This window comes from Podarcis muralis, chromosome 11, assembly GCF_964188315.1.
Source record: "Podarcis muralis chromosome 11, rPodMur119.hap1.1, whole genome shotgun sequence".
In the NCBI taxonomy this organism is placed as follows: domain Eukaryota; kingdom Metazoa; phylum Chordata; class Lepidosauria; order Squamata; family Lacertidae; genus Podarcis; species Podarcis muralis.
This window is the reverse complement of record NC_135665.1, coordinates 44,598,343-44,621,087: the sequence shown is the minus strand read 5'-3', so window position 1 is coordinate 44,621,087 and position 22,745 is coordinate 44,598,343. Positions and strand designations below refer to the sequence as shown.

The window sequence follows — 22,745 nt, the reverse complement described above, 5'->3', positions numbered from 1 at the left end:
AACTCAGAAATTTTGCCCTTATGCAACTGCTAAGCACCATATTGGGCACTAACCCAATGTCCTCATAGAAGGCTGTCAGCGTCCGGCAAAAATAAAAGCAGACTGCAAGCCTTACATAAATGAGAGTTCTGTTTAAATAAAACAGTAACTTTTTCTGCAAAGGAAAAAAGAGAAGAGTCATGTTTCTCAAGCAATCTTTTTCATTTGCAATTTATGTCAGCATTTAACAGATAGGTTAGCAGCTGACCAATTTAATCCCATGCAGTGAGTCTCCTCAAAATGTAAAATTGAAAATAAAGTTTTTGATTTTTCTGGAGCCACACTCAATGCATAAAAGAGATCATTAACATGTTGATCAATAGGGTGATCAGAAACCAACATGCTAGACTTTCATATAGGTAAATATATCCTTATTAAATAAGTTAAAGATTTGCCTTTTGTAATAGCCACAGAACTAAAGTTGCTTTGGAATTGAATACAGCAAACATATTTTGCCAGAGACTTAATATGTCCTGATTTCTATCAATATACAAGATTCTACTCGCCTCTCCCTTCCTATTTCGAGTTTCCTTTCAGATTTCCATTCATAAGCAACTCAGTCTTGGGGAAATTACCAGATTTCGAACCAGTATCACATCCAATACTTCAGACACAGTTCATAGAAGATTCTCAGTTCAGGAATAGGCAGATACTACTAGCAAACTAAACAGCTCATTGTTGTTTTTTCCCCTTTTGTTCCCAATAAGCTTTCTTGAGTTGTTCCATGAGTATATGGATGAAATAAATAAATAAATACTTAGACAGCAGCCTTGGACAGCTTCCTCCTTTATCTGAGGCCACTGGCGGCCATGATTATTATGTTCTACCACCACTGTCAGAGACAGTATGCTGGGCCATTGGCCACTTGAGCAATATCGCCAAATGGGGAGCATTTCATCATTAGCTACTTTTAATAGCAATACTTCCATTAAAGGGGCATCACCAAACAGAATTGTTTTCTGTAAAAAAAAAATGGATACAGTGGTACCTCGGTTTTCAAGCGCCTCGGAAGCCTAACATTTCGGAAGCCGAACGCCGAAAACCCAGAAGTAATTGCTTCCATTTCTGAACGCGCCTTGGAAGTCGAACGGCTTCCACTGCGTTTCCCCCCTCTTTTTTCTCCATTGACTTTGCCAGCCTTCCTTTGCGCCTCAGTTGTCGAACATTTCGGAAGTCGAACGGTCTTCCAGAATGGATTGCATTCAACAACTGAGGTACCAGGGTATGGAGATTTAATAATTGTGGATTAGTATCTTGGCTAGAGTCTGCTTAGTAGATGTAAGTAATTGCAGCTGTAATAAATTGCAGTTTTAGTGTGGTAGCCCCTACACTTGGGAACTCCCTGTCTATTGGCATCAGGCAGGCATCTTCACTGTACCACTTTTGGGGTGCTTAAAACATTTTTGTTTAACTAAGCCTATCCAGGCTCATATGTGTTGACATGTTTTAGTCTTTTTTTTACTGTTATTTTAAATTATGTTTAAGTGTTTTTTATTGTTTTTTACTGTTATTTTAAATTATGTTTAAGTGTTTTTTATTGTTTTTTACCGTTTTTAATTGATCATTTTAATACAGTGGTACCTCGGGTTACATACGCTTCAGGTTACAGACTCCGCTAACCCAGAAATAGTGCTTCAGGTTAAGAACTTTGCTTCAGGATAAGAACAGAAATCGGGCTCCAGCGGTGCGGCAGGCCCCATTAGCTAAAGTGGTGCTTCAGGTTAAGAACAGTTTCAGGTTAAGGACGGATCTCCGGAACAAATTAAGAGGTTAAGAACAGTTTCAGGTTAAGGACGGATCTCCGGAACGTATTAAGTACTTAACCTGAGGTAACACTGTACTTATAGGTTTTACTACACTCAAGCAGTATCTGCGTTTTGTTAAATGAAGTAAAATAACTATCTCTTCAATGTGTACTTCAATACAGTAGCCTAAACTGATAATACCATTCATATGAATTAGGAGGTTCTCAGGTTTTTTGCTATTCAGGGATCTGTCTTGGCTAAAGTTTCAAAAATTCTCATTCCTTACACTGGGTGCACACTCTTTCAAGATACCACATTCCCAGCATTTGTATGGATATTATTTTTAATGCTTTACTAGTCCTACTTCTGAACCAGTGTCAGTGGTGCTATCATCCATCTCTGCACAATACATGACATAAGACAGAAGTAAAAGCCAGATCACTATTGCAGGCCATGTTCAACTAAAGAGTCCCACTAGCAGAAGCCAGCAGAAAGTCTTCTGCTAGCACAACATGAATCCCCCCTCCTCCCCACTTTGACTGGGAGAACCCTCAGAATAGCATGCTGGGGGCGGAGGGAGCGGGTCGTTCCATCTGGCAAGCTGAAATGCTTGCGCTGACAGAACTGCCATAATGCTACGTTGAATTCCTCCCTTTAAGGAGATACATAAATTATGGGAGTTGTGCACTGCAAAGTAGAAATGCAAGCTCTGCACCTCAGCTGCTATTCTGAATTTTCCCTTGCTTTCATCCTGCATCATGTCCGCTCTAGATTGTACTCCTTTAAGCTTATGCTTAGTATCTATCGGTCACAGGTGCTTGTTAAGTATTAAATAAAGTATTATTTATTATCATTAAGAGAGAGACCAAGAAATGGAAAACTACCAGTCAGATATTCAGTTGATTAATAGTGTTATACCTCCAAGCTCTTTTACATTCAAGATGGCATTCTGGAATGGCACTGCTTTTATGCTAAAACCTGAAATCAGAACAAAAAAAGTTAGTAATTTTTGCAGTGCAGAGACTATCCAAAGCAGTATGCTTGTTAATAGTAGTAGTACTCCTCTCTGCTTTGGGCCTTCAACCTCTTGTGATCTTTAAGTGCCTGGGCAAGGTTTCAAAAGTTATCTTCTCCCTAATCCCTTCCCTAATCCCAGGCCCTTCCCTTTCCTCCATTCCTCCGAGAATCATTTTGCTGCCAAAAATATTTAGAATTACTTCAAAACATGAATCATAGAAGCAGGATAGTTATATAAAATAAAACAGTGTAACAGTATTTTGCATAATTTTGACAGAATTAGGGACATATTTTTATTTTTGGAAAGGAAGCAGAGGAGACACACGCTTCCAAATTCTGTTTTCCATATTCTATTTTAGCTTATTGTAAAGTTTATCCTTATTCCATCCAGATAATAGGTACAATAGCAGTGGATTCAAAAGGCTGATGGAAGATTATCAGTTGCTTTCCAATTCTGTTTATCTCTCCGCATTCTTTCAATTCATACCACTCTGTGAAATCAAATTAATCTCTCTGTAATGAGAAATTGTACAAACTGATATCTAAATGCAAAATTCAGAGCCTCCCAAACTCAAAAATAATTTATCATTACATATTTTCAGAGACACCTCGGGCACAAAGTTTTTTTTAGGATTAGAACTGGATATACATTTCAGTAAACTTGAAGCAGTGAGTGGGTTAAGGGTGTGGCAGAAGACAAAGGATGGAAAGGTGCCAATCTAGAAACAGCTGCTCCAGGCGAGGTAGGAACAGTTCCTTAAACTGGAGCAGCTGGACTTCTCTAAAAAGGTATCTGCAGGAGGACAATCCAGTAAACACTGCTTCCTCACATTCCTTTAGTCCATTCACCTGCTACCCAGTACCTAGGATCAGGGCCAAATGACCCAGTCTACAGTGATGCTTTCCCAGTTTCCCTGGAACCCTTCAGCTGCAGTGCAGACTACATGTACAGGCCTCTGCAGTAGTCAAGTTTTTCTTTAGGACAAGTTTACTACCCATATGGGAAGAGAGAGTAGTCAGTGATGTGTAGGGGACCTCACTGCTGGCTCTGAGTAACACTAGATGACTCTTGGGGTCCCTTCCAACTCTATGAGTCTATGGGATAGATTTGACCCACTCCTTGTGCTTCCATACCTAACCCTCCAGAAATCATTAAAATTAAGCAGCTTTGGTTACTTATTTCAATTGTTTTGAGTGAATCCCTTTAGTTTGCAAATGCATCCAAAGTTGCATCTTCTCCTGGGTATGAGTATACAAGGCAACATAATCAATTACCTACCAATTGCATTTTTATTGCTCACTGCCACAGTGCATATTTCACACAGTAAACGGTAAGAATGCAGAGGTTAGACTCAAATCCTGCCTAGGCTATTTTCTTCTTCTCCAAAACATTTATATTGATTTTTCAACATTAATAAAGTAAATCAAAATAAACAAAGACAGAATTTATATGTCAGTACACATAAGCTCCAGTGTTCAAAACTTCCATTGTTTTAGGCACCTTTTGCAAAGGGGAATTTCATTAATGCAAGCAGTTTCTGAGCTCTGGGAGCAGTACTGTGCCTAAGATTTCAGATTAAAACTGCCACTGCTGGAACAACAGTAGACCTTTTTCTGCCTCCTCACTTCCAGCTCTGAGGACTGGAGAAGAGACCCTCTTAAGAATATTAGGGGGGCTGGCAGGGGAAGTATGCCTTTTTTTTCCTTCCTTTTTTTTTTGGAGTCTTCAGAGGACTAGACCATGTGAAAAATTAATATAAGATTTTAGCTGCAGTTTGTTCATTTTCAGCTTTGTATTCTTGTTATAAAAATGTGTGCGTAGACATTCCGTTGTGGCAGCCATAACCCAAGTTTTCGGTGCCATTCAGCTCCTAGCTTTCATATCTCTGTTTCTAACACTGTCTAAGATGTTCTGATAAGCACAATACTTTTCTGTATTGTACATATGTAGGACACTGAACATATTACACATATTATGTATCCATTTTGCAGCCCCTCCATAGATGAGCATGCGTGTCCAGTGGTTTCATCTTATTTGTCCATCCCAGTCAATTTCTGCAAATGTGAATAAAAAAACCCTACTGTGTGTAAAGTAAGCTCCCTATTTTAAAGGATTGGTTAAAATATACAATACTCAGTCTGCACTCCCTGCATTTGTACTGGATCATATAGACAGAAGGGTGTCATCAACCTTCTTCAGTGATAAGCATTCTTAAAACACAATATGAAAACATACTAAAATTCCTACAGCAGCTACTAATAAACTGAAGAGCTTCTTTAGTATGAAATCTGTCTTGGGGTCAAACTACACATGATGTTGGAGCTCCATGTCTTTCTTTCTTTCGTTCTGAAAAACCAGCAGTGTCTTGTGCATGACTGGATCAGGACCACAGCAGAGCTAAGTCCAAGTAACCCCCCCCCCCAAGAAACACTGCTATATACTCCAGAAAGGAAATTAAAAGGCTTAAAAGCTTAAAGTTCTCAGGTTTCCCCCTTCACAGCTTATCACAACCTGGAATGGAGAGGATTTAATTGGGACCAAAGAAGAGAGATAAAGGCTTTGAGCTTCTCCTCTTGTACTATTGCCCAAAAACAAACAGCTGTTTTCACATTAAAAACACCTAATGAACCCCAGCAACGAAAGCCCTGCACAAAGATTTCTGCTTGTGCAATGGGGCTTTCCTCCCATCTCCACCTGTACACCTCCAGCGAACCTTGAAATCAGCTTGCAAGGAAGAATCCCCAGAACATTGCAAGGGGGGAGGTGAACAGGGATTGATTCACTTGACAAGCTGATATGCTTGTGCAGATGAAACATTTGTAATAGCGTGATGTTGAATTCCACATGATGTGTAGTTTGGCCATTCATATTTCAGGTTTAATGCAAAGAAATAGAGATGTTTCACCGAACAGCAAGTTCAAATATAATAGGTAGATAATATCCTTGAGTTGTTATTTAAGGGGCATGCTGAGAAATGCAAAATAAACAGCATAGTAAGCCAAACGCTGGACTCCCAGCACAGCCAATAATTTGGGATAATGGCAGTTGTAGTCTAACAAGATCTGGCCTCCTGGTATACAGTAAATATATCCTGCCTATATATTTGATCACTACAGCTTCACATCTGAATTATTATTTATTAAAGGACACAACAAGCTGCAGCTAAATGGATAGACACTAAATACTCAAATGAGCAACTTTCATATTATTTGCACAAAATTACAATTCAGATATTTACCCAAATGGAAGATGTTAAGCATTCTTTAAAGACACACTTTAATTTGGTTTGAAATAAGCCAAATAGTTTTGCCACAATTTTGAAAGATAGATCTAGTTTAAGAAGTTACATAAAGAATTAGTTTACCTGTCGTCGATACTATATTATCTCTATTTTCACTGCAGAGCTGAGACAGTAGACTAGTCTTGCCAGAGCCAGTGAGACCTATGCAAACCAAGTCATACTCTGGTCGTGGTGGTGGAGGCCCTTTGCAGCAAAGTGCTCGAAAACACTGTTGAGGAAAGCATAAAGAGGATTTAATATTTAATACCACACAATTTTAATATTAATAATTTTTTAAAAAATGTCCAAGAAAGAAGACAAACAGAACTTTGGTAAAAGTCAATGGGATTACTATGTTGAATCAAGATTACTACAGATGAATTGGGCCTAAAGCACACCCTGTTTTTGCCATATCATTGCATTCAAAGAATTGTTCCAGGTACATTTCAGTATGTTTCTCAAAAGGATTCTAGCCACTACATTTCACTACACACATAAGACTGCATTCTTAAATATGTCACTCTCTTTAAAGAAGACTAGGATCATTGCTTGTTGCCCAGCCAACATATTTCTTATTAGACTAGGAAAACAAGTAATCCATTTACTTAATCAATATCACACGACTAGCTAATCACAAAATGCACTACTCCATTTGATAAATTATACTGTATGTCCTTTCACAGAGCCAACAACTTAATGAAGGAAGCCCTTCCTGCCTCTTTTGAATTCCTTCCTCAAGTATGCCAAATCACACAACAGTCTTGAATGACCTAGTTCCCTCCTATTTTAATCTTTTGTTATGGTTGTCTCAAGTGAGAATAACTATCAACCATCTTCATATTTCCCATTTATATAGAAACTAAAGGCAAGATGCTGAATTCAAGACACTAAACCTCAGATATACGTTACATCATACAAAGAAACAATGAAAGCATAAAAGTTGCTGTAAAGATACAATCTCCAGTTGATATATTAAAAAGCAGAGACATCACCTTGCCAACAAAGGTCCGTGTAGTTAAAGCTATGGTTTCCCAGTAGTGATGTATGGAAGTGAGAGCTGGACCATAAAGAAGGCTTGATCGCCGAAGAATTGATGGTTTTGAATTATAGTGCTAGAGGAGACTCCTGAGAGTCCCATGGACTGCAAGAAGATCAAACCTATCCATTCTTAAGGAAATCAGCCCTGAGTGCTCACTGGAAGGACATATTCTGAAGCTGAGGCTCCAATACTTTGGCTACCTCATGAGAAGAGAAGACTCCCTGGAAAAGCCCCTGATGTTGGGAAAGATGGAGGGCACAAGGAGAAGGGGACGACAGAGGACGAGATGGTTGGACAATGTTCTCAAAGCTACTAACATGAGGTTGACCAAACTGTGGGAGGCAGTGGAAGACAGGAGTGCCTGGCGTGCTCTAGTCCACGGGGTCACGAAGAGTCGGACACAACTAAACGACACAACAACAACAACAGTGTTAAAACTTAAGGGGACTATTTGAAGGTTCATTCCATACTATCACCAGGTCCTAGAGGCAAAACTTTGCTTAAGTTACATTTATGCATAATTTTGTACCTACAGCTAAATCAGTGATATTAAATATTGTGAGACGAAGTTCAGAGCCCTAACTTTCCTTTGCTGGTAGCAAGACTAGAACAAGAACACCAGTGCAAGAGTGAAGACTCTTACACAGCAGAACAGTAATATAGAAAAATATGATCCCTTGCACTAATGGCCACATTAACAAAACAAATTTGTGCCTATAATGGGCAAGGTGACTCAGACTCATTTATAGATGACTAGCATTCTATTATTTCTGATAATCAGCAATTGGTTAAAAGTTTCCTGAGATATAGATAGATAGATAGATAGATAGATAGATAGATGTGGTCAGATATATTTATGGCATAGTTGTTTTGTATAATTCAGCACCATTCCAGTGATGTACTGATATGGTATTCTCCCTACCATGCTTCGGTGGCTTCAGTATATAGTTTTATTTCTTAAAAATATATATCATTTCCCACTTTTCAATAAAAACCTATTTTTTCAAAAAAGATTACTATATTAATAGCAATATACTTGTATTATTCCTTTGCAATATCTTAAAAGCCATTGGTCATCTGAAAAACGAAACCTCATTTTTCCTATGGGACTTATTATTTTGCCTTCTAAGACTATGTCAATTTTTTTTTTATAGATTTCAAAAGGCAAATAAATTCTTAACACATCAGGAGCCAAAGGTGGGAAGAATACCTCAAGAACCTGCTGCTGGAGTTTATAGTGCTTTAGAGAAAAGTTTCTGAACATTAAACATGCAGTTATATAAAGGTTGTACCTTCATACTTAACAGATCTGCACCTGTGTTTATACAACACAGTATTTCTTAGCTTAATCACTACAGTTGATTTGTTATTGTAGTTAGAACCAGACAGTAAATATAGCTACGGGACAATAAACTGCATTTTTTTAAACGCCTCAACTTGTTACCTAGATTCATTATATAGAGCAGGGCCTTGCCATTAGAACAGAGCTTCATACAACCTGTCAGCTGGTGAACAGAGCTGAAGATTACTTCCCACGTTACAGATCATGGGTTGTATCCAACTAAGTTCAGCTCAGAGTCAATCGACTGAAATTAACATAAGTAGAAGAGGGCTATTGCGGACCTCCCATAAGCATCTGGTTGGCTACTGACTAAACAGAATGCTAGGTTAGATGGGTTCTTGGCCTGGTCCAGCAAGGCTCTTTCTATGGTTCTCCTTTCTTTATATTAGTAATTAGTCTGTACAATGAAACATGTATTATTTATTTTTACATTTCATCCCCCAAAACATTTATTAAAAGAGTGTGTGATAGGTAGCGTACAGTGGGCTCAAGCCCATGCTGCAAGGTATGTGGCAGGATTATACTTATCATCATTTTATTAAATGGCATCTCACTTTTCCGTGTATAAGACGCCCCTATTTTGGGGGACTAAAATTAAAGAAAATAGGAGGAGATGGCCCAAAGGTATTGAGGTCTTTTGGGGGAGAATTGACCAGAGTTGTTGAGCTTTTTTTGGGGCGGGGGGGTTGTTAAGCAATTATTGGTGGGGAACGACGAAGATCACTCACCCAACTGGCAAACGCTAACAAGCCAAACTGCAGAAGCGGCAGCCAATCCAAAGCAGCCCTTTACGCATCCACAAATAACACACACAATTGACAAAGCAGCAGCCAATCCAAAACAGCCCTTGCAGCAGACACCATTCACCCACCCAACTGCTAGATCCTACTCGCGGATGCAACCAATCGCTCGTCCCCCCCTCTGCACTACCCATGTATAAGATGACCCCCCATTTTTTACTGTATTTTGGAGTAAAAAAAACCTCGCCTAATATATGGAAAAGTATGGTATATGGCTTTGCAAAAGGTTTGGGTGATTAAGCCCCTATACTTCAGCACTTGCTTTAGCAAAGTACATGTTAACATGCAATATTCCCAAGTACCAAACAAAATCCGCACTGTTATATGATACACAAAATGTTACACATTTCAGCAAATTTTATCCCCATTCTTCCTATATGTAGCCGGAGGAAGCTTGCCTTGGATGATTAATGTAAGGCAGAGGCTTTGATTTAGCTAAGGATCTGAGTCAGCTGGGTCACTTTGGGATTCAAACATCATTTCAGTACAACATGAAGTGAGCAAAAGAATGTGAAAGACAATAGGGAAGGGTGTAGGAAAAAACTGTCTAATATAGAAGACAGTTCCTACCTACAGTTCTGCCTCCATCTATTATTATTTTGTCGCTCCATGTTTTCGTATTTCTACAATCTAATAGGCTCTCTCTGAACCATCTTATTCCAAGTGTTTGCCTCCGCACAAGCCAATCGTAGAGAAGGAAGGTTAGGATTTCAAATTAACAGCAGAAGAAGGGTCACTAGATTTGTAAGTGAATGCTGTGCTTCATCCTTTGATAGCTCATTAAATCAGGAATGTCATCCCTAGAGCTGGATGTGGTCTGTTCCCACATTCCCTACCTGTTGTAGAAAATGGTTTCAGTAAGTAGGGACATGGGCTGGGCTGGTTGGTGCCTCTCTTTTTTTCTGAAGTATTAGGAAATTGGGCAATGAATCCTGGGAAAGTTGCACAAACCATTAAATGCTACCTCATCCCACACAAACTACCATACTCCCTAAATCCCAGATTACCAATTACAGAGCCTCAAAAGCTCTTGTAATGAAAACTCAGGAGAAGATAGAAGCAAGCCAAACTAGCAACATTAGAGACAACATTACTTAGACTGAAGAGAGAGAAAACAAACCACTGATGGAAAAACACAAGAAGCCAATGAGGAATATAAATATGGAGAAGCTGAGGAAACAGCTCCCCTTGTCATTTCCTGTTAAAATGAAAGATGGGCGCAGATTATTCAACAATAGCCTGGAGCACAAAGCTGTGCTAAAAGCCATCCTTTTACAGATCTTCAACTAAGCTAGAAAAGCTTCTTCAATATGATTCATGAATAAAGTATGCTACAAGCTTGGCTAACTGAGCCCTGTTTTGTGAGTACCATAGATGTATTGATAAATATTCTACAACTGCCAACTACAACCAACTAAACAAGCATTAATTTGAACACTCACTCTTCCATTGTCTCCCGAGACAGAAGCATGCCAACCAATCATAGGACCATAGAAACCAAGCATTTGAATAACATTTAAAGGGCTACTAACTGTATTTTAAAACTAATTTAGATGCCTCTGCCATCCCAACTTGTTTGTAAAAGGATCAGTTATACACCAAGCCTGTGAAATTCCATTTCACTCAAACCCTTTCTTGTGAGCATAGCCAACACAGGAGCCAAGCAGCAATTTCATACGCACACAAACATTTCATGTAGCCACTATCATGTGCGAATCAGCCTAAGAAATGGTGGCATTCTTTCAGTATGGATTAAGGAAGAGCCTGAGTGTCAATGCTATTTAACTCCTTAATCTACCCCAACAATGTTTGTCCTGTAACCACCAAACACCTGCCGTGGCACCTCAATTGCCAAGAACTTGTACCAGTTTAGAAAAAGGGGATATTTGCTACATTATTTAAGGTATAGTCCCATGCAACATTGTTATTAATCTAGAAGAAGAAAAATATTAATTTAGGAGGAGGAGGAGGAGGAGTTTGGAATTGATATCCCACTTTATCACTACCCTAAGGAGTCTCAAAGCGGCTAACATTCTCCTTTCCCTTCCTCCCCCACAACAAACACTCTGTGAGGTGAGTGGGGCTGAGAGACTTCAAAGAAGTGTGACTAGCCCAAGGTCACCCAGCGGCTGCATGTGGAGGAGCGGGGAAGCGAACACGGTTCACCAGATTACGAGTCCACCGCTCTTAACCACTACACCACACTACTGACTTATTAAATGTATTAATCTAGAATTAAATGTATCAATCTAGAAGGCAAAGAGAGTATGTGAATGAGAGGCATCTCACTGAGACAGGAGAGGGCAAGAAGTGGGGTTCTGGCCTTTCACCCCCAGGTGCTTTGCCACAGTACTCCTCAAACGTAACTAGTTGCCTATCAGGATACTGTTTTCTGGAATAATGATAATATTTCATCATTTGCAGGGCCAGCACAAGAGTCTGCACCACCTAAGGCAAGGGACGCCAGTGCCACAAGCACACCCTCCCTCTTTTTCCCTTTGCAGCTGCGAAGAGCTTGAGAACTGCAGATACTCCAGTACAATGCACATGTCTAAAACACATGTGAACAGAAAATGAGGAAGGATTAGGTCTCTGTTTGCATGTCTTGAAGGGGAAAGTAGCAGTTATTATTACTATTACTATTGTTGTTGTTGTTGTTGTTGTTGTTGTTGTTAATATATGTGCCCTTCATAAATGGTAGAGCACATACATTTTTGTATTTTGTTATTGACACCCATGTCAGGACCATCATTAAGACCCAGTCTCCAATGAGGATATGGCAAAGAAAAAAGCAAGTGTAAAAGAAGGCCATAGAGAAAAGATTTCTAAAATGAATTAGAATAAGACCAGAACCTCTTATTAGTTCTGCCAAGTGTCTGTAAATACAACTCTGAAATGATTGCAGAGATGACACTGCATTGACTAGTTGGCGAGATCTAGTTTCAAGATTCTTCAGTTGTATTTGTCTCTAACACATGCAAAATGTCTATTGACTGTTACATGTTGACTGCTCAGTACATAAACTACACATCTTTTCATTTGTGCCAGTTTTATGGGCACAACTTCCACAGATATGAGACATATATTTGGGGGGGAGCCTAAAACTGGGATAAGTTGACTTTTTCAAAGTAGGTAGAAAAACACACAAATCTTTCTGCAGGAACACGGAACCCTGAAAATACCATGCCAACTCTGAATGTGTGATGTGAACTCAGTTCTAATCCAATTCATCAATCTGTACAGCATAATGCTGTGTTTTCGTCCTGTAAATTTTGAGTCACAAGTGAGATTCCTAAAGCCAAACAAGAGAGAGATTCCACACGACATTAACAGTTTTTAAAGACTACAAATAAACTTTATCCAGGTTGGTGATGGGTTATCTTTTGACTTTTCCATCGTATATTATATGCTGCTATCAGTGGCGTAGCGTGGGGGGTGCAGGGGGCCCCGGCCGCACCGGGCGCAACACCTGGGGTTAAGGCAAATCCACGGGTTAGGGGGCGCAAATCCATGGGTTAGGGGGCGCAAATTACTTGCCTTGCCCCGGGTGCTGACAACCCACGCTACGCCACTGGCTGCTATTCCAAAGTTTTTATTGCACAAGAATTGGAAGGAAATGACTTTTTTCTTAAATGTACGTGGCAAACTCTAGCTAATAATATATACAACCAGGCTTGATGTAAAGCTAGAAATGTCTAATGCATGAAGCTACCTGAATAATAGGTTGGTTTAAAGATATTTCTTTAGGATATAAATTAAGGAGTTTCAACAGTAGCCCTAAACCCAAGTCTAAACCTGTTCTTCAAACAGTGATGTACCGGTAGTTACAGGCTCCTGGGGCACAGGTCTAGGGCCCCAGTCTACAAAATGAGCAGGAGGGCTCCCACACACAGCAGTGAAGTGATAAAGGTAAAGGTAAAGGTACCCCTGCCCGTACGGGCCAGTCTTGCCAGACTCTAGGGTTGTGCGCCCATCTCACTTAAGAGGCCGGGGGCCAGCGCTGTCCGGAGACATTTCCGGGTCAAGTGGCCAGCATGACAAGCTGCATCTGGCGAGCCAGCGCAGCACACGGAACGTCGTTTACCTTCCTGCTGGTAAGCGGTCCCTATTTATCTACTTGCACCCGGGGGTGCTTTCGAACTGCTAGGTTGGCAGGCGCTGGGACCGAATGACGGGAGCGCACCCCGCCGCGGGGATTCGAACCGCCGACCATGCGATTGGCAAGTCCTAGGTGCTGAGGTTTTACCCACAGCGCCACCCGCGTCCCCATACACATCCCCATTTAAAGGGTGGGCAGCATATCACCAGGAAGCACACAATCTAAAATTGCTTAACTGCACCAGTGTCTTCCAACAAGAATTTTGCAGGTGGAATAAAGGTTTCCTGTGTCTGTAATATTCCTCTCCTTAATTAGGAAAGAGCTGAAATTTCAGAAGACTGTTTCACAACTATTGTCCACAATAGGGCAGATTGTTAATAATAAAAAACCCTTATGAGAAACTGAGCCAGACAATGTTGTTACAAAGCATGTGTATCCTAGCACTTCCTTCTTTGAGGAGACCCCAGTTTTCCGCTCTATTACAGCCACTATCCACTTCAGTGACTAGCCCTTTCTGTTGTCTTGGTCTTTAGAAAAACACACAATATTTTTACAGTCTTGAGCCTGGGGTTTTTTATATTTGCTTATTCACACACAGTGCTGCGCATTAAGATTACTATTGTATGTTGACTGCGGAAAAACAACAATTTGCCAAAGGCATGGGCTTTAGAAAACAGATCACGGTGCCCTCTGCAATAGAGCAAGAGCTCCAATACGTCTAGGACAAGTAAATGAAAGGAACAGGACGTTGTCGTTTTCTAAAGGGCACTGTTCTTTCGTTTGTTATCTAAAAGCCAGACAAGTACCACATCATATGCGGCTACAGAAGACTAGACATCTTGTTCAATGCAGAACTATAAAAATACAAAGAAACAGATGCACAAAGTTTATTCTACCCTTTTTATTTTTATTTAGCTTTATATTATTGGATTGGGGGTGCTAATGAGCAAAATAGATATTATGCCCTGCCAAATTAAATTATAGGCAGTCATAAAACCAATGTTTTACTTAACCTGACATGTCCAGATTAGGGTGAAGAGACATCCTGATGATAGTTTAAAACTATTAAAATGCAAGAATGAGGCTTCAGTGCTGCGAATTCTGTATGCAAAGTACTATTATATTTGCAAGCAGAGTTTAGATAAGCCGTTGTTCAGTTCATTTTAAATAAACAGCCTCCCAAAAGCTTTCATTTGAAGTTGTACAACTTCCTTGTACAGACCAAGGCTATTTATTTACTCACTGCGCTTAATATCCCATCCTTCAGTCTGAAGACTTCCAGGACAATTGGCAAATATTTAAGAACAAAACAATACAATCAGTTAAATGCAGCAGCACAAAAATGGAATCTCACCAGACCAAATGAGTAAAAAAGAAAAATTAAAAAGCAAAAATATTTAAAAGGCCTGAGAAAATTTTTTTAAAAGTATTCACCTGGCTTCAAAATGCCATTTCCTAGGGACAGCATTCCAAAGTTGGGGTACCAAAACAAGGCCTCGTTTTCCCGTCTCTAATTGTGTCCCCCTCCAAAAGCAGGGAGGTGCACCCAAAGCATGGCCTCTGAAGATCATGATGTTCAGAAAATTTTATTCATTCATTCAATCATTCATTCAGGGTTGCTGCACACATTTTGCAACAACTCACTCTGGTTTGACACCAAGTGTACAATACCAACTTTCTGACGAGGATACCTGTATATGTGTTTTTTCATGTCTAGATGCTACCTTTTTACCTACCTCTTGCTTATACTTGTGCTTCAGACCTATGAATAGTGCCAGAAGCAGGGTCCAAAATATTACAATAATCAGAAGCAGGTGCAAAACAAGGAAACTGTTTTTAGGAGATGATTGAAAGGCAATAAATTAAAGTCATTTTAAGAATGTTCTTCAAGTACCTTTTTCACTTCAGCCTTTTTGAGTTATCTTTTCTGTTTACAAGAACCTGGTGGGTACCAGCAACGGAAAAGTCAGAGAAGCCTAAACTTCCCTGAAATCAATGGGCCATAAGCACTCAACTTACAGATATAAACAGATTACACATCTTTAACTAGCTCTGGACTTCATCCAATCTCTTGTAAGGCTCAACACCATGATGTTTTCAATCTCCTAATTACTATAGTAATACTATTTTCAATTGTGTTGAAAGGGCAAGGCAACTGCCATTCTGCTAACTGTATTTTATTAGTAATTCTTGTTTCTACTTCTGCAAGTCGTTTTTTTCCTACAAAGAACACAGCACATTCACCAACTCTTTGTAGCTCCTGGTGGTCTCCAGCACTCCTTCTCCTGACTGTTTTGTTCCATATGGTACTGCAGCTGAACAGTGCAAAAAACATGACTACCACATGGAAACACGGTGGTGTCCATATCTGCTTGCAGGTTCTGGAGAACTATTTATTTAGCTTGTTTTGGCAATGGCTGCACAAGAAACATGAGAGAGCTCATTGACCAGGTTTGGTGTACTAGAAGCCACTGTAAGAAGCAGGTGCATAAGACAAGTGAAACTTTGTTGCCAGTGACAAAATCTGAGTTTCCACGCTTTTTTCCCTCTCTCCACAAGGTATAGATTGGGAGCATGTTTCATCAGCATCTGCATACTGTGTCCTGGGATCAGATATCACCTTTAAAATGTATCCACTACATGGGAGAATAGGGGGAAATGCCTTTGTTACCTTTCACGTAATTTCATAAACAATGAACACCATGTATAAACCAATACTTTTCTGTATAAACTATAGTTTTCTGTTTCATATTGCTATGTGGGAGAAAAAATACAAAAAATAATCCCACTGTTTTACACTGCAGTGACTGGAGAAACTAGGGAAAAGATACTTCCAAAATTGTAGTCTCCATAAAAAAAAAAAAGCTAAACGTGCTTTAAAAAGTGAGAAGAGTGATACATCCACCATCTACTATTACATATTTGGATTAAAACAACAGCCAGTCCCTTTCTTTGTCACCTGGAAAAATAAAAGTAGCCTGCAGTGTTGGTGTGAACAGAATTCTCAAACAGTCATACAAGCCATTAAAAAAACCCCACACTTATCTACTTCTGATATTCTAGCAGGAAGGAATGATAGTCCCAGGGAGTTTTGTTTCCATTTAAATCTCTCTCCCCACACACATCAACCTCTCCCCCCCCCCCGGCCCAAAGGCTCCCTACTCTCCAATTTATCTTTTGCTCTGGTCAACAGCTAATGGTTCTTGCCTTGCATAGTAGCTATGACCCCTACATTTGAGGTGGTATGATCAAAGGCACTCTGGCCAGACTTGGAAAAACATTTCCACTGAGAATGGACATAGTGCCTGTCAAAAGGTTATTCCCACTGTGTACAGGGAGCAGCTCATGTTACTCCAGTGTAACATGAAAGTTCAAACTCTAGCCGCAGTAATCCACATACATGTTTTTCTTTCTAAAAGCAGCATATGGGACACACTGACTAAAAGAACACACATCCGTCTTATCTGAAAGGGGAAATAAAAGGTTTCCTCAATCCATCCAGCTGCAAGTCACTGATTTTTAATAATTTCTAAAACACGAACCATCCATCTGAAAGTGGTCCCTATTGAATCCGAGTTTGGGAAGGGGTGGGGGCTCTGTAAATAAATTAGGCTCCCTATATCTTGTAGAAAACAAAATAACTTGGCGGCGTAAATCTTAATGTCAGTGACAGGAAGGCTTTGGTGAACCATTACCATAAATCTGACAAACGCTAATTTGATGGGTGGCTGTATCTGTCTGCTACAAAGCCAGTCTAGACAGTCTATTGAGAAATCCTAAAACACAACTGTTTGTTCCCCGTAACACCATCTGGATATGGCAATAAGAGCCGACCCAGTGCCATTCACACATGGATCAAAGCGCATGCTAATGCCATCATGAAGTCATACACATAAAAAATTCAATCTGAGAACTCTAAGCAATTTTGCTAAGTCCTCAGCAGAGAAACCTCAGACTTCGCTCAGACTCAAGCTAAGTGCATGAAGAGGGAAAGGCGGGGGGGGGGGGGTGGGAGAGAGAGAGAGAGAGAGAGAGAGAGAGAGAGAGAACAGAATATTTAATGAGCTTGGCCTTCTAAAGGAATGTTAGGCCACCCATTGTATTGGAAAAGGCTCATGTCACACTTCAGTCATGGCACCCATCAGGGAGCCGCCTTTACAAAACTGATCCGAGGCCTTTCGTAATTACCTGTTTCAGACCAAGCACACAGAAAGAGAAGAAGGGTCTCCTAGGTGTAACTCTTCTGTTTATTACAATAAGCTGTTAGATTGCTCTGTATTACAACAATATTCCAAACTTCTCTCATTAAAAAGTGTACTGTGGCATTAGATCAAAGCATCAAGGGCCCCCTATTGAACTTGTTTAAGTATTACAAATGTAAAGAGCAAGTCTGGCTGCAGAGGCAATTTCTTTCCCACCCCCACCCCCAAATAAAATAAAATCTTCCCTCCAACTTGAATGATGTGTCTGTATTACTGCAAGACATATTCGGACCATACTTTCCGGAAGACCCTTGCCCTGACTATTTCAGTTCATCAACAAGATTCTAACAGGTAATTTCCAGAATGCGATGGCCTTTTCCTCCAGACGGTTGTTCCCCACTATGCTGATTTTGCAAATTTAATCTCAGAGAAGAGTTTCAAGACGAACAGACAAATTATGCTTGTTCAGTGAAGACACACATAGTTCAAGGATGTGAGATAAAATGCTTCCTTGGGAGCTAGCAAATGATGTGCAAGTGTGGCAGTAATACTGTTCAAATGCTGTGGGGAGGATCTAATGAACAATGTAGAATTTTCTTTAAAAAAAAAAACAGCATATTGTGGTAGGCTAGAGGAATTTGGCATTGTTTCCTGTGCATTTCTGAATCTCTTACATATCACATACAGCTTTTGAAATTTCTCCTGGTTTGCCATGTGGCAAAGGCCTCAAGATCCACTGGATTCAACAAACAAATTCTAAATTCTTTGGATTCTGGCCTGAGCCACCAGTATTGTCAATACCAATTTCTACTTCAAACATAAAGCAAAGAATAATGCCATTTAATACAGAAAAGAAAGCATGTGGCCAGAATTATCATCATTTGTCACTACAGGAGTGTAGTTCAGTTTGCAGTAGAACTTAGTCCCAAAACTCATGAGTACCATTTAACATGTACAGTGCATCACACAAGGGTAGTTACACTGGTTATTTATTAAAGTAAAGGGATGAATATGGTGTTTTATGCCAGAAATGTCTCAATTGAATTGTTTCATTCTATATGTTGTATCAAACTTGTGTTAAGGTTAATATTTAGCTATTATTTTCACGACACCATGCAGAAGTAAGATTTCATTACTGTAATATTCCACACAGTGAATCAGTCCAAGAAGCTTTTAAAAATGTCTTGACTATTCTAAATCAACAGTAAAATATCCTCACCTATATACAGTTATTTCTAAACCCGGGGTTTCCAAACTGTGGTCCATGAACCGCTAGTGAGATATAAGCTTAATTTAAGTGGTCCACTGTGTGTTTATAAAAAATACAATTAAAAACTATACAGCATTAGCACAGTACATTACAATTGCAACAGCAGGCAGAATAATCATTAACTGGTCCACAAAGACCCTTGGCAATTTTAAAAAGGTCTGCTGGGGAGAAAGTGGGAACCACTGTTCTAAGCCAGCTGAAGTTTAATGCACCATAATTTCATCATCTGAAAAACTATTCTTGCAATCCAATAAAATAGTAAAGCTACTGGGTATTGCTAGGATTTTTGTTTCCTTGTTTTCTGTTTCCAAATGCAAGTAAACTGACTGTAATACCAATGTTTGTTCAAGCTATTATAAAAATATGTTTGAAATCATAATTCATAACCAGTCATAACTTGTGCAAACAAGCTGTTTTAGTATTTTCTCCTACACATATTCTAACCATATTGTAAACAACTTCTATTTAAATTCCCCATGTGCTGCTATCAAGTGACATTAAGCATAGGAAGATACACCCATAAAGGGGAGTGGGAAGAAAACAGCGGAGAGAAACCCATTTTGATTCATGAAATTTAATAAACAGCATAGTTTACGAAGACCTAAACTTTAGTCCTGCATGCGGGTTATGTGTCAAAAGTCTCAAATGCAGGTATACCACAGCATATTGAAAGAAAATGTGGCGTAAAGTCAGTTCCTGAGTAACCAAGTCTTGGATCTCAATAAAACCCCAACTATGTCTAAGTATAAGCAAAGAATAGGATGTGGGGTTTAAAGTCAGGGCTGAACTTTACAGAAGCTTCAGCACAGCAGAACAACATCGCCATCTACTGTTCAGTATCATAAAGTCACGCCTGAGATAAACCTAACCGGAGAATCATCGTACTGTAGTGTGTTCCTCAAGTTACTGAACTAGGGAAATGTTGACAAATTTAAAGAAGTTAACACACTGTTGTTGCTACTACATTCCAGCAGTATGCCAGTTACCCAGGACAAGCAGGAATCACAAGTGAATAAGAGCCTGTGAACCTCACATGAACTCTAGGTTCCTAATATTTTGTGGGATATTGCAAGCAATGGTGCAAATGTTTGTTTAAAAGTTCACAGTTCTGTAAAGTTTGCATCTTGTTTTATTCTCACAACTTATGCAAATCAAGCTCTTTAAAAGTGAGAAACTGAGAGTTAAAAAACACACACACAAATGTTATTGTGTGGTTAAGCAATCTTCTTTCTTAGTGGTGAAAGCTAGCCAAAGCTACTTAAGAAAAGTATAGTACAGGAAAGATCTGAAACCAGGTCCTTTTGGTATATATTCAGTATCTAATCACTGGATCACACTAGTTCTTAATATCTTCAAAGCTGGATGTACACAGCCATAAAAATTGCTCTTACTCTGTTTGCTAGCTGAAACAGTACAGAAATGTATTTTAAATTATGAGCACAAGAAGCAGGAGCTTCTCAGTGGTTGCCTCCTGTCTGTGGAACTATCTGCCAACAGGTATTTCCTTTGCTTCATATTGTATGGCTTTTAAACAGGCCTTGTTTCGAAGCTGCTTTTAACAGAGACATGTTTGATGGAAATGTCAAATTTTCGTATTCTGTAATAGCTATACCATTGCTGGTTCTAACTATTTCTTGAATGGTTCAAGTAATACAATTTCTAAGACTGAATTGTGAAATACTTAAAATGCTCCTTTAAGATATTGTTTTGTTGAAATGATATATTGTAGTTTTCTATTTAGAAGCTGCCTTAGGAGGGCTCCCTTTCCTCAAAGAGCAACCTAGAGATACTTCAAACAAATAAGTATTTTTGCTGGAGTCAGTGCAGTGTCAATGCTGAACAACTCCCATTTAATATATGCCAATGCTGAATAACTCCAATTTAATATATGCCAATCACCAACTACGGATTAAAAATGTAAGAAAAGTTCACTGCTCCTTCTTAAATATTGTGCTTGATTATGATCTTATCCATATGCAAACTTCCAACCAATTCAAACAGTGTAATAATATACAGTGGTACCTTGGTTCTCAAACGCCTTGGTACAAACAACTTGGAACCAAAACAGTGCAAACCCAGAAGTGTTCTGGTTTGCGAACTTTTTTCAGAAGCTGAACATGCTCCATTTTGAGTGTTACGCTTCCAATTTGAGTGCCACACTTCCGTTTTGAGTGTTACACTGAGGTCTGTCTGTTTTCACTATTTATTTTGTGTTTTTGTTTCTGCGGGGGTTTTGTTTTTGTGACTGTGTGGAACCCAGTTCAGCTACTGAATGATTGACTGTGTGACTGCAATACATTGTTTCTTACTTTTATTTTATGGATCAATGGTCTCATTAGATATTAAAATTCATATTAAATTGCTGTTTTGGGATTATTTTTAAAAGTCTGGAACAGATCAATCCATTTTTCATTACTTTCTATGGGAAAGCGCACCTTGGTTTTGGAACGCTTTGGTTTTGGAACGGACTTTCAGAACGGATTAAGTCTGAGAACCAAGGTACCACTGTAATACATTTGCACTAGTTCATATTGTGTCAGCAGCCCTGGTTCAGCAATTAAAGCCCTCAGAGGAGCAGGAAATAATTATAATTTCCATGTCTTTTTTGCCCAGACCAAAAGTTAATGACATACATCCCCATTCAAGTGGGGCTTTGCTATACAGACAGAATTAAAGTAGAGACAGGCAGAAGATTGATCACGAATGGCTGATTGCCTGACAATCTGTGTCAGGCTGCACTCAGCTCTGACTAGGACAGTCAAAGTGATGAGAAACAAGGACTAGTGTTCACTGTGCACCATTGTAGCCCTTACTGCTTTACTGATGCGCTGGGTTGAGCAGTGGCACGCAGTATTTGAACTGGGCAATGAGAAGCCAGCTAGCCTTTGTTCTTTGGTCTCTCAACTTCTGGTGATGTCCAAAGCAGAAGCAGCTACTTAGCAGAATTTTCAGGCCAGCATTAGGTAGGCACTCTGTTTTTCACTGGATTAGGAACTGATCATGATGCACTGGCATGAAGCGGTAGACTGAGGAGGAGGCCCAGAATCTTGTGGCTAGCCCGTAATTCACAATGTTAATATGCTCACTGGCACATTATGGCATGGTGTGAGCTTGTGACTCTCCCCTTAGCTAACCCTGATTGAACCCTGATGGGAAAGGTAAGAGAAGCTACAGTAGCTGTTCAGACTCAGACCCTTAAGTTCAGTGGCAGGCGGTTCCTCCAGAACTTTCTTGCCCCACCTTTAATGTGTCCATGCATGTCTTCTGCCCCTTATGCTCTTTGATTATGCACAGCTTTTGGGGTGGGTTATGCTTGAGTCTCTTGCCATGGATTCACTAGCATGGTGGGTCAGGTTCTCTCCCAGAATACCCCATCTGCAAAATGGGTACATGATTTCTGTCTTGAAGGTTTTCTTATATGTTTGATCTTGACCATATTTATTGCAAATATTGGAACTGCCTATAGTCTGTGTCCTCTCCCTCTCTTGGGTGATCTGTTTTCAGAGGGAGACTAATACTTACCTGCAAATCAGTGAGTCCACAGCAGAAAATTCAGTGCTTTAATGCAGGGATAGAAGCGACTGGTGGCTGAAAAATGGAAAGCTTATACAATAATGAACCTTTCCTAAAGGCCCTGCCCAAAGGACTCTACTTTCCTTAACTGGCTATTTTGTGTCTTATTCCAGCCAGTGAGCTTCAGGGCTCTGGTTAAAAGGGGGGTGGGAATGGAGTGTCCAGGTTGGAAGTGTACCTAACCCCAATCTAAAGGAATGTAATCTCTAGACCTCTTTAGTCACATGAGGTTGTCAACAAGCACAGAATGCTCCGATGATGAGAACATGGAGAACAGTTGGATGAAGTCCAGCATCCTGTTTCTGACAGTGGCCAGTGAGATGCCTTTGTGAAGACCA

At 39.7% G+C, this 22,745-nt stretch overlaps 1 protein-coding gene across 9 annotated transcripts in view; it reads right to left on the bottom strand.

Moving 5' to 3' along the window:
- ARL15 (ARF like GTPase 15) overlaps positions 1-22,745 on the bottom strand; it is a 191,549-nt gene that overhangs the window by 93,918 nt on the left and 74,886 nt on the right. For 8 of the 9 annotated variants that reach the window (XM_077936383.1, XM_077936385.1, XM_077936387.1 and 5 more), the window contains 2 exons: positions 6,167-6,311; positions 2,703-2,762 (listed from right to left, as the gene is read on the bottom strand). In XM_077936383.1, coding sequence (XP_077792509.1) covers positions 2,703-2,762; positions 6,167-6,311 — 205 coding nt within the window. The remainder of the gene's footprint in view (positions 1-2,702; positions 2,763-6,166; positions 6,312-22,745) is intronic. The other variant, XM_077936384.1, reaches the window with a different exon arrangement.